The 15,570-nt window shown below is 42.6% G+C and overlaps 1 protein-coding gene across 4 annotated transcripts in view; it reads left to right on the forward strand.

Moving 5' to 3' along the window:
• Positions 1 to 4,984: 4,984 nt before the first annotated feature.
• Positions 4,985 to 15,570, forward strand: part of UPRT (uracil phosphoribosyltransferase homolog) — a 44,720-nt gene continuing 34,134 nt past the window's right edge. The window contains exon 1 of one of the 4 annotated variants that reach the window (XM_075538610.1): positions 4,985 to 5,078. In XM_075538610.1, coding sequence (XP_075394725.1) covers positions 5,026 to 5,078 — 53 coding nt within the window. In that variant the 5' untranslated portion in view covers positions 4,985 to 5,025. Of the gene's footprint in view, positions 5,079 to 6,217; positions 6,753 to 15,570 lie in introns of those variants that run through there. The other 3 variants (XM_075538609.1, XM_075538608.1, XM_075538612.1) reach the window with 3 other exon arrangements.

Here is a 15,570-nt window from a genome sequence, read left to right on the forward strand (position 1 = left end):
AAATCCACAGGTCAGCCAAATGCAGTTTCCAGAGCCAAAAGCCAAAAATATCGAAAAGTTACATCATGTCTTCTTGCTTCTACCAAAGCTCAGTCAGGAAACAGAGGTATAGATTTTTAGGGATTGGGCGTAAGGAAAGTACAGCGATTCACTGAACACAGAGATGAGTTTAAATATGTTTTGTTTGTATTAAACCCATGCATATATGAACTGGAAACCCAGTAGCAATACTTTTTTACTTACCTTCATATACCACATTTTGTTTATCTGTTGATCTGCTGATCAAAATTGAGTTTTTCTACATTTTGTCTAGTGTGAATAATACTGCAATGAACATTGGTATACACGTATTTTAGAGGTTATCTCTTACACAAGGAATAAGGAGCTGTAGTTGTGCAATGGCTAATCAGCTCAGCTGCTAACCAAGAAGTTAGCTTTTAATCCACCCAGCTACTGTATAGGAGAACGATCTGATAGAGATCTTGCTTCTGTAAACATTACAACTAAGAAAACCATGCAGGGTGGTTCTACTCTGTCATATGAGGCTGCTATGCTAACGGGCACCCAATAACAACACAAAGTATATTCTTTTATACAAGAAAGCATACTCTTTTATATAAAATCTGCCTGTCTCCATCATACTGTATACCATACTTAGGATTGTTTAGGATCCACAGGGGAGGTTTTGTGTTCACAAATTAACGTCAGACAATTGGTTATTAAGTTATAAAATACTTGGAATCTAGAGGAAGTAAGCAATAAAGAAGATACACATGTGAAAAATATGACCAAATATATATTTTGACAGTAGAGCTGTGGTAGCATGGCTATGCAACGGGTTGCTAACCACAAGGTCAGCAGTTCGAAACCACCAACAGCTCCACAGGAGAATGATGAGGCATTCTACTCCCATAATTATTTTTAGCCTTGAGAGGTATAAACATAGTTGAGTACATATGTAAATGCATTAATTAATAAAAATAGAGGTATTGGGCTATGTACATATATTTATATGGCAATACACTGAGGTAGTGCTTGATACGATTGATGTACAGATAGTTATAGGAGCTGTAAGACCCTGTGCCTGATCTGACCCCACCACACTGAGGCAAAACACTAAGGATGTGGCAACAGAACAGCAAGGGAAGCTGAGCAACGAAGTCCTGAGATCATACCAAAAATAGACTTTGAGTCCAGGGTGTGGCACCCCATCAGACTCGACTGGAAAACACTCCTAAAGGTCAACAAACAGACTTTGAACTATTTATAGGCTTTTCTTTCTTTGTCATTGTTTTTTGCTGCTGTTGTTTTCTTTTTTGCTGTTGCTTTTTTTGGGCTATGTCTTGTTTTTTGTGTATATTATTATCTCTGCAGGTCTATCTAGATAAGATAGGCGAGATAAACAATCTGGAGGAGAAAACAATGGACGGACGGTTGGGGGACAAGGGTGAGGGGGAGGTGGGGAAAGGAAGTGGGTGTTAACAAACCCAGGGACAAGGGAACAACAAGTGATCTAAAGTCGATGGCGAGGAGGATGTAGGAAGCCTGGTGGGGCTTGATCATGGGCAATGTAATTGAGAGAAATTACTGAAACCCAAATGAAGGTGGAGCATGATAGTGAGACAAGAGGAAAGTAAAAGGAAATGGAGGAAAGAACTAGGAAGAAAGGGGCATTTATAGAGGTCTAAATACAGGCATGTACATATGTAAGAAGCAACAAAGTCCACATGGAAGAAGCACACCAATCCGTGTGGCAATGAGGTGTCGATAGGATCAGATATCTGGCATCAAAGAACAAAAAAATCATGTCATTGTGAATGAGGGGGAATGTGGAGTAGAGACCCATCTGTAGACAACTGGACATCCCCGTACAGAAGGATTGAGAGATGAGCCAGTCAGGGTGCAGTATAACACTGATGAAACATATAACTTTCCTCTAGTCCTTTAATGCTTCCTCCCCCCACTATGATGACACCAATTCTACCTTAAAATCCGGCTAGACCAGAGGATGTATACTGGTACAGATAAGAGCTGGAAACACAGGGAATCCAGAACAAATAACCCCCTCAGCACCAATAATGAGAGTGGTGATACCAGGAGGTTAAAGGAAAGGTGGAGCGAGAAAGGGAGAACGGATCACAATGATCTACATATAACCCCCTACCTGAGAGACGGACAACAGAAAAGTGGGTGAAGGAAGACATCTGTCAGTGTAAGACATGACAAAATAATAATACTTTATAAATTATCAAGAGTTTGTGAGGGAGGGAGGGTGGGAGAGGGAAGGGGGAGAAATGAGGAGCTGATACCAAGGGCTCAAGTAGAAAGAAAATGTTTTGCGAATGATGATGGCAACAAATGTGCAAATGTGCTTGACACAATGGATGTGTGCATGGATTGTGATAAGAGTTGTACTAGCTCACAATAAAATGATTTTTAATAAATAAATAAGAGCTGTAAGAGCCCCCAATAAAATGATCTTAAAAACAAAAAAAGAGTTACAGCCTTGGAAACTCAGCCCCAGAGGCAGCTCTATTCTGTCCTGTAGGGTCACTATGAGGCAGAGAGCTAGAGAAAGACAGAGAAAGAGAGAGAGCTTTTGACAGCGCTAGAAGCCACAAAATCAAGGTAAGGTATACATCTGAAAGTTTACACAGATATTCATTTGGAAAGAAAGGTCAATCACTGTTTATTTAGAGCATTGGCTATCTTTTTAAGTATCAGAGATTTGTTCATAAGAAATTAAAAATTGTAGCGTAGTAAAGCATTAGCAAAGTTGGCTTGACTTAGAAAATTATGGGAGTTTAAGGCACAAAGAGATCATCAAGGAGCTCATTAGAGAATTAAATATTAATAGAAAATGGTATCAGGATTCCTCTGCCCAGTCATATGGTACACTTTTTGGTTCACGGATTTAATCAGGTATTGCAGGTTTTGCTTCTGCCATGCAATAGAAGCAGGAAGTGTGGTATTCAGGAAAGGAAAATAACTCACATCAGTTTGAGAATCTAGATCATAAAAACAGATAAGCCAGATTAGATGGATTCAAATCTCTGATTCTACACTTAATGCCTGTGTATCAAATTATTTCGTTTCAATAAGTTTTGGTTTTCTTATTTGTTGATAGGTGATAAACAACCTTCCTATGCTCAGGTTGTTTAATGGTTAAATGAGATAATTCAAACATGCTGTTATTAGTGGCTCTCAAGTCAGCCTCCATCCCCCCTCCAGCTTCACTGTGATCCCCATACATATTGGAATGAAACCTTGCTCAGTCCTGCACCATCCCCATAATCATTTGTGTTTCAAACCATTGTTATCTATAGGGGTTTCATTGACTGACTTCCAGAAATAGGTTGCCAGGCCATTCTTCCCAGTCCATCTTAGCCTGGAAGATCCACTTTTTATCACCATAGCAACATGGGCATGTCCAATGACAGACAAGTTGGGGCTGCACGTGAGTTACATTAATCAGGAATCAAATCTAATTTCTTCTCATGGAAAATGAGAATTCTTTAACTGATTCACCAAGTACACTGTACAGAAAATTTGGATTTAATATTCATTCTATTTTGTCTTCTCCCAACTCTCCCACTTACATTGTGGTTTTAAACAAGTTTCCTAAGTTTAAAGTTACTCATCTGTGAAGCAGAAATAAGAATACACTACAACGTCAAATTAGATAAGACATATTTTTCTTTGTGTCTATTTTTGCACCTAGACTAATGCTTAGTATATAGTGAGGGCATCACCAGCATTTGTTGACTGAATATTTTGCAAATTTGAAGTCAGGGGTAAAGAAGACTGGATTTGGAATTAAAGGATTGCAGTTTCTGTCTTGGCTATGCTCCAAGAGATAATCGGTAAATGGGATTGTTAAGAGTTTTTGTAGCATTAAAGGAAAGAATGCATATGAAATTCTTTGTAAATTATAAAGCACTAAATTTAAGGTATTATAAGCAATCATTAGAGTGTGTGTGTGTGCGCGCGCGTGTGCACGCGCAGCTTTGGTAGTGTAGTGGGTTCTACATTGAGCCATAAAGATTTAAAGTCTGTCCTATAGGGTTGCTATGAGTCAGGAATCGACTCGATGGTAGTGACTTTAAATATATATATATATACATATATATATATGTCTGCTAATGCTTATTGGTTAATATAGGTAAGGTTAAAAGGCAAATAAGCATGAGTATTTTACTATAAAAAATGAAAAGAGTAGCAATTGTACTGTTCTAATACATATTCTGAATGGGAGTACCGGTATCATGAGGGTATGGGGAGGGTGGGTGGGGAAGGGGAGGAAGGGGGAACTGATAGCAGTGATGGATGTATAACCCCCCCCCCAACTCAACCGGGGGACAAATAACAGATATGTGGGTGAAGGGACACAGTAGACGGTGTAAGATATTATATATATAATTTAATAAGGGTTCACGAGGGTGGGAGAAGGGAAAAAAGAGGAGCTGATACCAAAGGGCTCAAGTAGAAAGATAATGTTTCTAAAATGATGATGACAACATATGTACAAGTTCGCTTGATATATTTGATTTATGGCTCTTTATAATATCTGTAAGAGCCCCCAATAAAATGTAGGAAAAAATAAACAAAACTAACCAAAACACCATATTCTGTGGCATAGAGAGCAAGGCCACTTGTGCTAGACAAGGATTACCACAGAAGTGGTAGTCCTAAGACATCATAATACTATTCATACTTCATTACTTTATTTAAATTATTGCCAATACAATACTCCATTTCAGTGTCTTGCCTTAGAATATTTATTTTCAGAGTAGCTATTCCATTGCTCCTGCTCACTTCAAGCTAGTAGATGGATCTTTAAAACTCTTGATCATTTGTTTAATGTTAAAAGAACCACGGTGTTTCCCAAAAAAAGTGTGATTATAATTTTGAGCTGCAATTCTTATCATCTAATCAAATTAAAATCTTCTACTTATAGAGTACACTGACCTGGGTCAGTCAAAAAGCAGAAACGAGTGAGAACACGGAGAAAACCATCATAAACCAATGCAGCGTATGAACCAGGACAGAGAACTTGCTCAAAGCTCGTCTCACCAAAGGTCTGGCTATTGCTATTATCTATTACTTACATTTCCCTGAATCTCTGCGTGGATTTGGTATGTTTCTGTGCAGAACAAGGAGTGCAAGAATTGGCTTTGGGGAAGGAAAATAGATTTATAGAATGTCAAAATTGGAAGAACATTTACGGGGCAAAATCCAGCTGACTTTCTAGATGTGGAAATTCAAGTTCAGAAACTGGAAGGGACATGCCAAATGTTACCCAATTTGGGCGGGCCGGGGCGGTGGAACGAGGTTTCCCAACTTTCAGATGATAGCGCTTTAAAAAGAGGCACTGTTTTTCAAAGAATCCTATTTTCAAAAATCCGAATTGCTGCATTACTTGTTAGCAATTTAGATTCTCGGGTCCCATCTCACATCTAAGGGATCAAAATCTCAACGGTGGGCCATGACAAGCTGCATGTTCACACGCTCTACAATTTCCGGTCCTTCATTGGGAAACATTGCCTCAGACACGCTTACCACAGTGCACACACTAATAAAGGGCCTTTTCAAGTATTTAAAGAAATCAAGTCGCAGTGGTTCTGAAATCCTGTCACCATCTTCACAGTCACACGCTGTGGGTCTGAACCAGTAAAACCAAGAAGCGCTCTCATGCTCAAGCAAACTCGGGAAAAGCTTGAGGAGGTCCGGCTCTTTAGCAGCCTGCTAGGCAGTTTGAGTTGCCAGGAGCCATGGTGGCGCAGTGGTTAAGCGCTGGGCTGCTTGCTGAGGCAAAGGTCGCGGTGCTGGGAACCTCCCCGCGGGGCTGTTCCATGGAGTCCGCCGCAAGGGCGCCAGTTCCATGGGCAAGGCTACCTGCAGGTGCAGCTGCTGATCCATCATCTCCCTTGCCAGACACGAAGTCTGAAAACACGGGCCCTAGGTGTGTAATCTTGTTTTCCTGGCTCTGCTGATCACCGCATGCTGAAAGTCTCCCGCCTCCCCTGCCCGCCCAGGACGCCACTACCAGGCCCCTGGGTCGCGGCCAGCGTGCCAGGCTTACAGGAACCCCATGCGGGCAGGCGACGCAAAGGGTTAATTACCCCCGCCGCGCTCGCGGAGTGGCGGAGAGAGAGGCCAATGGGGTGCTCTTGGAGGCAAACCGGCTGCTGTGAGTGGGAGGACGCGGAGCGGAGCGACGGAAATCGATTTCAGCCGGGGGTGAGAGGGCAACCAGGGTTCGATTCTGAGCTGGAGGCCGGGCTCCGGGGTGCGGTGGGCCACGTGTAGCCTCGGCCCCTTCTCGCGTGCATCGATCAGGGCTGATTGCAGCGGGGGCAGCCCGGGACCCGGTGTATGGCCACGGATTTCCATTTTCTGGACTCCATGCCTTGTCACAACCAGCAAGTCATTTCTGCCTCTGCTGCAAGCCCCGAGTCGCTGCAACCTGGTGACCCGACCCCGGACCATGCCGGCGTAAGCACTGCCTCCACGGCCAAGCCGGCTCTCTGCGCGGGGCGCCCCGCTTCCAGTGTGCAGGCGGAGCACGACTCCCCGGCCTGTGGCGGCGCCAGCCTCGACTCGGAGAGCTGCAGTGGTAGTGGCCACGGCGACACCCCGGGTGCTGAGACGCTCCTAGCGGACTGCGAACTCTCCCGGCTGATGGGGGCGCAACTTAAGTTGCTACCTATGAATGATCAGATCTGGGAGCTGCAGACGATCATCCGGGACAAGTGAGCAAGAGAGCGGAAGGGGAAAGGGAGGTAGAGAGACTCTCTCGCAGGGGGCGGGCGGGGATTGGAAGTAAAGAGCTAAGGGTAACATATATTTTTAGACCTTTAGCAAACAAGTCTCTCTCTGTGTCTCTATCCATCTATCATCTATCGTGTGCATATGTATGTATGCATGCGTGTGTGCATGTATATATATAAATTTGGCCTTGGCAAACAGACTTTGGGGAGGTTAGGGCAGACGGGTTGAACCTTCCCTTTGGGCAGGGGTGGGTTACAGGACTCAGGCCTCCAAACCTCTATTTCCTAGTCTCTGTGTGTTGTATATCTTTGTGTAGGGAGGAATCCTTTTAGTAAGCCTTTGGCCGAGCCCTAGTGGCATAGTGCATTACGCATTGGGGGACTAACTACAAGGTTAGCAGCTTGAAACCACCAGCCACTCCGCAGCAGAAACTTGAGACTGCCCACCCCCTTAGAGGTACAGTCTGGGAAACCCCCAGGGACCGGTGTATCATGTTCTATAGGGTCGCCAAGAGTCGGACTAGACTCCATGAAGGTGAGTTTGAGGGCTTCCCTTCAGAATGATCAGTCCACAGTTGTTAGTTGCCCTCTAGTGGATTCCGACACTTGGCGCCCTATCTGTGCAGAGCAGAACTGTACCATATGGTTTTCAAGCTGTGCCCTTTGGAAGCAGATAGCCAGACCTGTCTTCCCAGATGCCATGGAACAGCTTCCAACTACCACCTTTTGTGAGCTTCACCATTTGCCCCACTCAGGGCTTCCTGCTCAGCAGCTTGCACTGTCGGCCCAGTGCCTGAGTTCAATGGAGAGTCGATCATCACCAAGGTGATGCTGTGCCTCCAGTCACCTCGGGCCCACAAACGGGGTGAAAGCATTTTCACAGGCATGCTCTGGTATTCAGCTTTTTAGTGTCTGCTACTGCAAATGTGTCATTGATCTAGTCTTTTCGTCTGGGAGTTCAGGTTTACTCAGGAAAGCACTCTTGTCAAGATTCTTCAACCGAATTTACATAGAGCACCAAATGTCTAGTGTACACTTAGAGGAGTGAAAGGAGCGACCAAGAGCCTTTGATGCCTCCTGCTCTCAACTAATGTGGCGAAAACGGCATGTTCTCTGTTGCGGGTGGTTTCTAGACCCATGTTGTCTGTGGGTTTCCACAAGGAAGAAAAAATTCATGGTTAACCACATCTGGTTTCCTTACTGGAAGCACTTCAAATGCATAGCAACTGCATGCTACCATACCTCTTTTTCTGTGGGGAGCATGGCTTGTTATTTTTTTAAGTGACTAGTGAATGTAAGGATGCCACTTGGTAAATCAGACGCCTGTAACTTTTTCTTTTAGCTACTGTAGTGTATTCTTAATTTGTTTCCCTGCGCCCCTCTCCCCGGTCTTACTCTCTTGCACATGTGCACTCCCACATTATTCCACAGTCTTCCTAAATGAGGGGGCTTCAAAGAGTTCATGGGAAAATATTATAAAATATTATTAAAAGATAGTGGGATTTTTCTATCAACTTTTTGACGCCCTCTTGTGGCTTTGATTAATTGCTCTGTTCAGCAGCCTTCTCACTGTCTACCAGGTAAAGCCCAGGCTCCTGACAGTGATCTGACAGCCCCTCCTCCAGCGTCCTAGGAATCCTCTGAAATGTCCTGCTTCTGCTCTTCCCTGGAATTCCCTCTAGTCCCTCCCTGCATGTTCAGATCCTACCTGTTCTTCCAGGTTGGACTCAGTGCTCCAAGTCCACCTCTGCCAAGAATTTTGCCTTTAACCATTCTTCCCTGCAGATTGTTCCTGGTTCTTCGAAGGCAAGCCTCCTCACTTACCTTTCAAGTTGTTATTTATATTACCATTTTATCTCCCTTATTCAATTTTAAGTTCCTGAGAACAGAAACTGCTTTATTAAAATATGTTTGTATTTGAACAGTGCCTTGGAAATAAATGATAGTCAATTATTGAGTCTTCCCACAGCTTAAAATGATACCTACAAATTTACATGGTTTCACTTTGTAGAATTTATTTGATTTTTGTTGATGTTGAGCATATCCATAGCAAAGCATGAGGATTCAACAGTTTCTACGTGTTTAACTCGACTGATTGCATTCTTCAAGTTGTATAGCCATTCTCACCCCCTTTTCCAAATTGATCTTTCTGGATGAACATAAACTCACTGCCCCCTAAGTTTACCATCTACTCTTTTGAGATGCTCTAGTCAGTATGATCTGATATAATTGTTCGTGTTTTAATGAATTGAAAGCTACTTTAATCATGTGCTCTAACAGATGAAGGAGTGAACTTAAAAAATAATGTTCATATTTTATGTAAATGATGTCACTGAACAATTTGTATAGAAATTGCTGAGTTGGAACCAAAACTGCTATTTAACCCATCACCGAAAACACAAGAAAATATCATTTAAAAAATACAAGGCATACACTTGATAGTCGTGGTGGGATGATGGAAATTAAGCAAAGAAATAGGATGATGATTTTTGTTTCTATGGAGCAGGAGTTCCAAACCTTAGGTCTTGGAACAGCACTTTTCCTGTAGATGGGCTGCTGGGCTTCAATGAATCCTCAGAAATAATTTGGAAAACATTGTTTATAAGAGCACTTAAAATACTTATTTTGTTAAAATATGAGTGTACAACAAAATATGCTACTTTAACTGTATTACTTCAGTGACATTAATTATAATCACAATTTATGCAACCATCACCTATATGCACATTTCTAATGGTTGATTTGAAATAGCATCTTTACCTGGAATACAATTCACATGCCATATCATTCATTCATTCGAAGTATACAATCCAGTGGTTTTTGGCATATTCACAGCTCTGCAACCATCAGTTCAATGCATTTTAAAGCATTGTCAGCATTCCCCATTTCCCTGCCACCTTCAGAAAGCCCTCACTCACACCAATCTCTCTGCCATCCAGACAAGGCTGACTCCTAGCCACCGTATCAGACAGGGTCTGATCAGACTGCCCCGGAAGTTTTCAAAACTGGAAGTTCTTTGCTCTTTTGACGTGGCATTATCTGTGTGTACTATGGAAATGTCTGATAAAAGAGGCCATTGGAACACATTTATTGCCTCTGGTCCATATTATTTATCTAGTGAACAGATTGCATTATGAATTGATTTTGACATGCAGAAATATTATTGAGTCAGGGAGACAACCTGTTGGTATTTAGTTGTTTTTCCGACAGGCAAGAGTAAGAACATTATCTGGGCTGGTTGAAAATACCTTTTTATATTTTAAAACATGCAAGATTTGAAACAATATGTTGGTTGCGTTATTGAGTTTCAAGGAACTAGGTTTTTCTCTTTTTTGAGAATGTAGTAATTTTAATTCAAACTAAATGATCAGATAATTCACTCAGCCACAAGGTCACTGGGGCACTTGAGAAAAGAAGTTAGTCCTTGATTTGTTTCTTTTGGTTGTAGTGGATTCAAATTTCACATCCTTCTCTTTTTGCGTCTGTTATGCACTAAACCTAGCAAAATCTGAGTGCAATGTATTTTTCCTTTAAATATAGTTTACCACTTCATATTCAAGACAATGCAGTATATCTAAAAGACACCCCTCCCCCATCATAATGATTCAGGGAGAAGGGTTAGATAGATGTTTATTGTAATTATTATCAGTAAGGTATACGGCTGCAAACAGTTAAATGACCAAAAGTTATGAGGTCGATCTACTTACTACAGGGACCAAAAATAAAGAAATAAATAAAGTGGCTACGTGAGGATGCTTCTGTATAAGCAAACACTTCATGGGATATGATACCTTGGTTTGGAAGTTAAGGGTCTTGACTTCATGGGACATCCTAATTAATTGACCTATTAATATATTTAGTGCTTTTGTTCTGTTTCCTCGTTTGTTGTATACCGTCGGTCTTAAAAGCAGGGCTTCAACCCACTTCATTGTGGTTTAACCCCTGAGTCAGAATCTACAGTTTAACAAGATCCTCAGGTGACTCTTAGGACCATGTAAGCATCACTTGATGATCCATAAGAATCACCTGGGGATCCCGTTAAACTGTAGAAATGCAAATTATTCGTTTGATTCAAACTGGAAATAAATGGTTTAAAGCTCTGGGAGTAACGGAAGGAAGAGAGTTAGGCAGAGGAGGAGGATCTGGAATGTGGGGCTAACTTCTTCCATGAAGAACTGCCTCCTTTGCCATGAGACTTAAGAATTGGATGGTGCCTTGTGATCATTACCAAGCATTTGATCAAAGATTCCCTAGATGAATCTTGATTAAAGGGGTAGGGGGATAGAGCACAACAGAATTTGAAATTCTGATTAAAGGCAGCCTCCCTGGATGTTGGATACACTCCTGAAAATACAGCCCTGAGATATTAAAGGAGCCCTGGTGTCATAGTGGTTAGGCATTGGACTGTGATCCTCAGGGTCAGCAGTTCAAAACCACCCGCCACTCTGAGTGTGGGAGAAAGATGGGGCTTTCTATTCCTGTTAAGAGTCACAGCCTTGGGAGCCCACAGAGGCTGTCCCACCCTGTCCTATAAGTTGGCATCCACTCGATGGACGTGACTTTTTTGGAGTTTGAGATAATATTTAAACCTTAAACCAAAAGTATTCCCCGAAGTCTTCTTGAGATAAACAACAGCTTCACTAATAAAACATGTCTGCCTTCACCAGTATGCTTTCTTAAGAACGATGTAGATGTTGTCACGGCGACAACAATCATTTGAAAAGTTTAGCTGGGGAACTTAGGGGGCAGTGGGTTTGTAATTTACAAGGAAGGGATAACTCAGAAAAGCAGGATGAATGTGTTAGTGCAATTCCAAGAACACCATCAGTGTGATTACATTGTACATGTAGATTAGAAACTGCTCAAAGTGGTACATGATTGGCTGTCTGTATTCTCAACAACAGAATACATAAAAATATTTAAGCCCACAATTTAAAAAAAAGCACCGATCACCCCTTGCATGCATGCACATGCACACGTGTGTGTACACACACACGCACACACTTTCCCTGTTTTCTGTCTTCTTTTGTCTCAGCACGTTACAGTAAGGGCGCTCTGTGGGCTGTGCAATGTTTGCTGTATCTGCGCTGGGAGGGGCTTTGCTATGGCGTCAGCAGGCTGCTTTGAGGAAAGTTGAGTAAACTTGAAGTACTTAAATCTGTGAAGTCGAACATCAACCTTGATGTTCCACAATTAATCTAGGATCAGTGAGCATGTTTCTTTTGAGTACAGCCTCATGCGATTTGAGTCCTGTTATGGTGTTATCCATGACTGTATCTGAAGCATTTGTGGAACTATTCTTTGTTTATTTGTAAACTTTGATTTTGACTCGAGGGAGGGTTTACAGGACAGATCATCAACTTTACGTTTAACCATTTAGACATATTTTTGTTTCATCTCATCCCTTGCCATTGCTCAATGTAATCCCACCTACCCTACTTTCTCCCTATAGCTCCTGTTTCCGTATCTCCTCCGAACCTGTGGTGCTTTGGACTTGTCTGTGGTTTTAAATACAAATTTCCGGCCCTCATCGTTTGTTTGAGTACTCTTTACTGAAACCTGATTATCTGTAGCTTTGTAAACACAAGTGATGATGTTGTGCTCAGGCTGAGTCCCAATCCTTGGCAGAATTGCTTGTCTGCTTTTTTGATTTGCCCAGATTCGAGGTGTGGAGAACCACATACTGAACCAGTTAGAGGTGTAAGAGCCATCAAAACCCATGACATTGTCTATGGGTTCTTCTTGGTAACTGGCAGATCAGTATAAACCCCTCATCTGGTGTTTCCAAATTGTGATCAGTATAAACCAGTGGTTCTCAACCTGTGGGTCGCGACCCCTTTGACAGGGAAGGGTGTCGAATGACCCGTTCACAGGGGTCTCCCGATTCATAACAGTAGCAAAATTACCATTACGAAGTAGCAACGAATATAATTTTATGGCTGGGGGGGGCGTGTCACCACAACATGCGGAACTGTATGAAAGGGCCGCGCACTAGGAAGGTTGAGAACCACCGGAAACCCTTGAGAGAGAACTGGAGCAGGCTACTTTATCCCATGTGAGCTTGCCAGTAAGCTATCACAGGATTTTAACCAACAAACACTCAAGAAATTGAATCTGTTCTTACTTTAGCGAGCGAGGGAGAGGCCTTTATTGTTTGGTTTTGCAACATTTGGCACCCAAGCCCCTAGGACCTAGACAAATAGGGCAAAGGTGAGGGCTGGGGGCGGGGGGGTTAGGGAGGCGCCTCACAGCCCATCCGCAAGCATTTTATTCCCTAGTTCACAAGCCCCTTCCCCCTGTCCCTCACTGGCTGCGTACTGTAGAGCTAACAGTCTTTCTTGGACATAACAGACTTTTCTGCTCCCGCCCCCAGCCCAGCAGATTCCCTCCCTGTCCCACTTTCTTAACTCAATCCAGGATTGCTCTAACAGTTCCCCTTGGCGTCCTGCTTAGTTAGCAACGACCTGACTCTGCTCTCCGCTTGCCGAAGATGGACCAGTCTGTAACATTGCGCGCAGGTGCTCTGGGCGGCCCCCAGCCTGAGATGCGAAGAAACCCAGAACTTGTCTTCCTTTCGACTTTTACAAAACCAAAATCCCACCACAGAAAGAAGCTAGCCTGAGAAGTTGTTGAAAACTTGGACATGTTTTTGGTGTTTCTGTGTTTTCCATGTGATTTTATCACAGGCCTTTAGGGGAGGCGGGAGGAAGTTTCCTTTAAACGGCCCATCCCCGGTTATAACATTTATTGGGCATATACTAATGCCGGCTTACCAATTTGGGGGAAGCAGCAAGAGGATCTGGCTTGGCACTGTGCCTGGTACATGGGGCCATTGATGCAGCAATAGTAATATGAATTAATTTCTGACTGACCCAGCCCTGAGTTCTAGAGGAGATTGATTTGATAGCTTCTCTTATTTTCAACCGCATTTCGAATGCTGATGTTGAATTCTGTTTTGAGGTGTCAGTAAACGATTACTACCGCTCTGTTTTACCAGCCTATTGTAATCCGTTGCCTTCCAATGGACTCCGACTGATGGCATCCTCATGCGTGCATAATGGAACTGCTCCATATGGCTTACCAAACTGTGATCTTTCGGAAACGGGGCACCAAACCTATCTTCTGCACCTCTGAGCGGTCTAAGCCACCCACCTTGTGTCTAGTAGTCAAATATTTAACTGTTTGGGCCACCCAGGGACTTACAAAAGCTTATTATGTTGTTGTTGTTGTTATTGTTATGTGCCATTGAGTCAGGACAACGGAATGGAATGCTACCCAGTCCCGTGCCATCCTCGCAGTCGTTGCTATGGCTGCGGCTGCAGCCCCAGTGTCAGCCCGTCTTGGTGAGGGTCTTGCTCTTTTTTATTGGCCCTCCACCAAGTATGATTCCTTCTCCAGGGACTGGCCCTTGTTGATGACATGTACAAAGTATGTGGGATGAAGTCTTAGCATCCTTGAATCGAAGGAACAGTCGAACTGTACTTCTTCCACCACTGACTTGTTCGTTCTTCTGGCAGTCTGTGCGGTATTCAGTATTCTTCACCAACACCAAAATCCAAAGGCATCACGTTTTCTTTCTTCTGCTCTTGTGTGCACCTTGATCCTCAGAGTAACATCTTAAAAAAAAATACTTAAACGCGTTAAAAAAGAGAGACCTTTTGCAGCAGATTTGCAAAATGCAATATGTCACAGCCTTTTTAAGGAGATGCTAAAGATTTGTGGGAGTCTTTAGGAGAGGTAATATGATCACCATGCTTGCGTCGAACCAAAAGGTTGGAAGTTTGAGTCCACCCAGAGGTTCCTTGGAAGAAAGACCTGGTAATTTACTTCCCCAAAAAATCAGCCATGGAAAATCCTATGGAGCACAAGTCTGTTCTGACACACATGAGGTTGCCATGAATTGAAATTGACCTCATGGCCACTGAGTTTTAAATTTTGTGTTTAGGATTTGTGGCCCTAGTGACTTACACTGAGCAGGTAGTTACAGAGAGGTTCACTTTTTGTATCTGATTAGGTTTGCGCAAAGTACTTTGCTGGGGGGTTCCTTTCACAGGGTGAAGGGAAGAGGGAAATAATTTATAAATCATTTACAAGCCATAGCAAGCTGTGAGGCCTGCCTTTATTTTGATGAATGTATAATAACAAAGGAGCTATGAAAGTAGAGCTTATATTTTCAGAGCTTTCACTAAAAATTAATTATAAATGAAGCATTCCTTTGGTTTAGACTTGTTAGGAATGTGTTTATGTTCCACTTCTCTTTAACCTGTTATTTTAAAAAAACAAAAGGAAAAAATGAATTGAGTTTGAGCTAATTGAACTCTTTCTTCTCAAACTTAAAGTTATCAGATAAGATAAAATGTGTTGTGTCTTCCAAAACTATGTGTTGAATTCTTTGCTCTTATGCCTTGGGTCGGAACCTGTTTGGAGATATATGGGTTTCTTTGCATTATTTTAAGGTGGGGATCAACTATAAGCCTAATCGCTCTAGTTTTAAGTAGAGAAAAACAGACACAGACACACATGGGGAAAGAGAGATAACTTGTGAGGGTCATTTATAAACCAAAGATTGCCCAGTAGATGCCCAGCAGAAACTTGGGGAGAAGTTCACAGAAGGAGCTGACAGGGCTGAGACCCTGAATTTTTCTGGATTTTACCCTCTAGAAATGTGAGAAAATAAATTGATATTTGCTGAACCCCCGCCCCTTGTGGTACTTACAGCAGTCCTAGGTAGCTAAGACATGCAGTTCATTTGAGTTTATCGAAATGATGGATAACTTGCACACACACACACCCTACGAAA

Source organism: Tenrec ecaudatus, chromosome X (genome assembly GCF_050624435.1).
Source record: "Tenrec ecaudatus isolate mTenEca1 chromosome X, mTenEca1.hap1, whole genome shotgun sequence".
Classification (NCBI taxonomy): domain Eukaryota; kingdom Metazoa; phylum Chordata; class Mammalia; order Afrosoricida; family Tenrecidae; genus Tenrec; species Tenrec ecaudatus.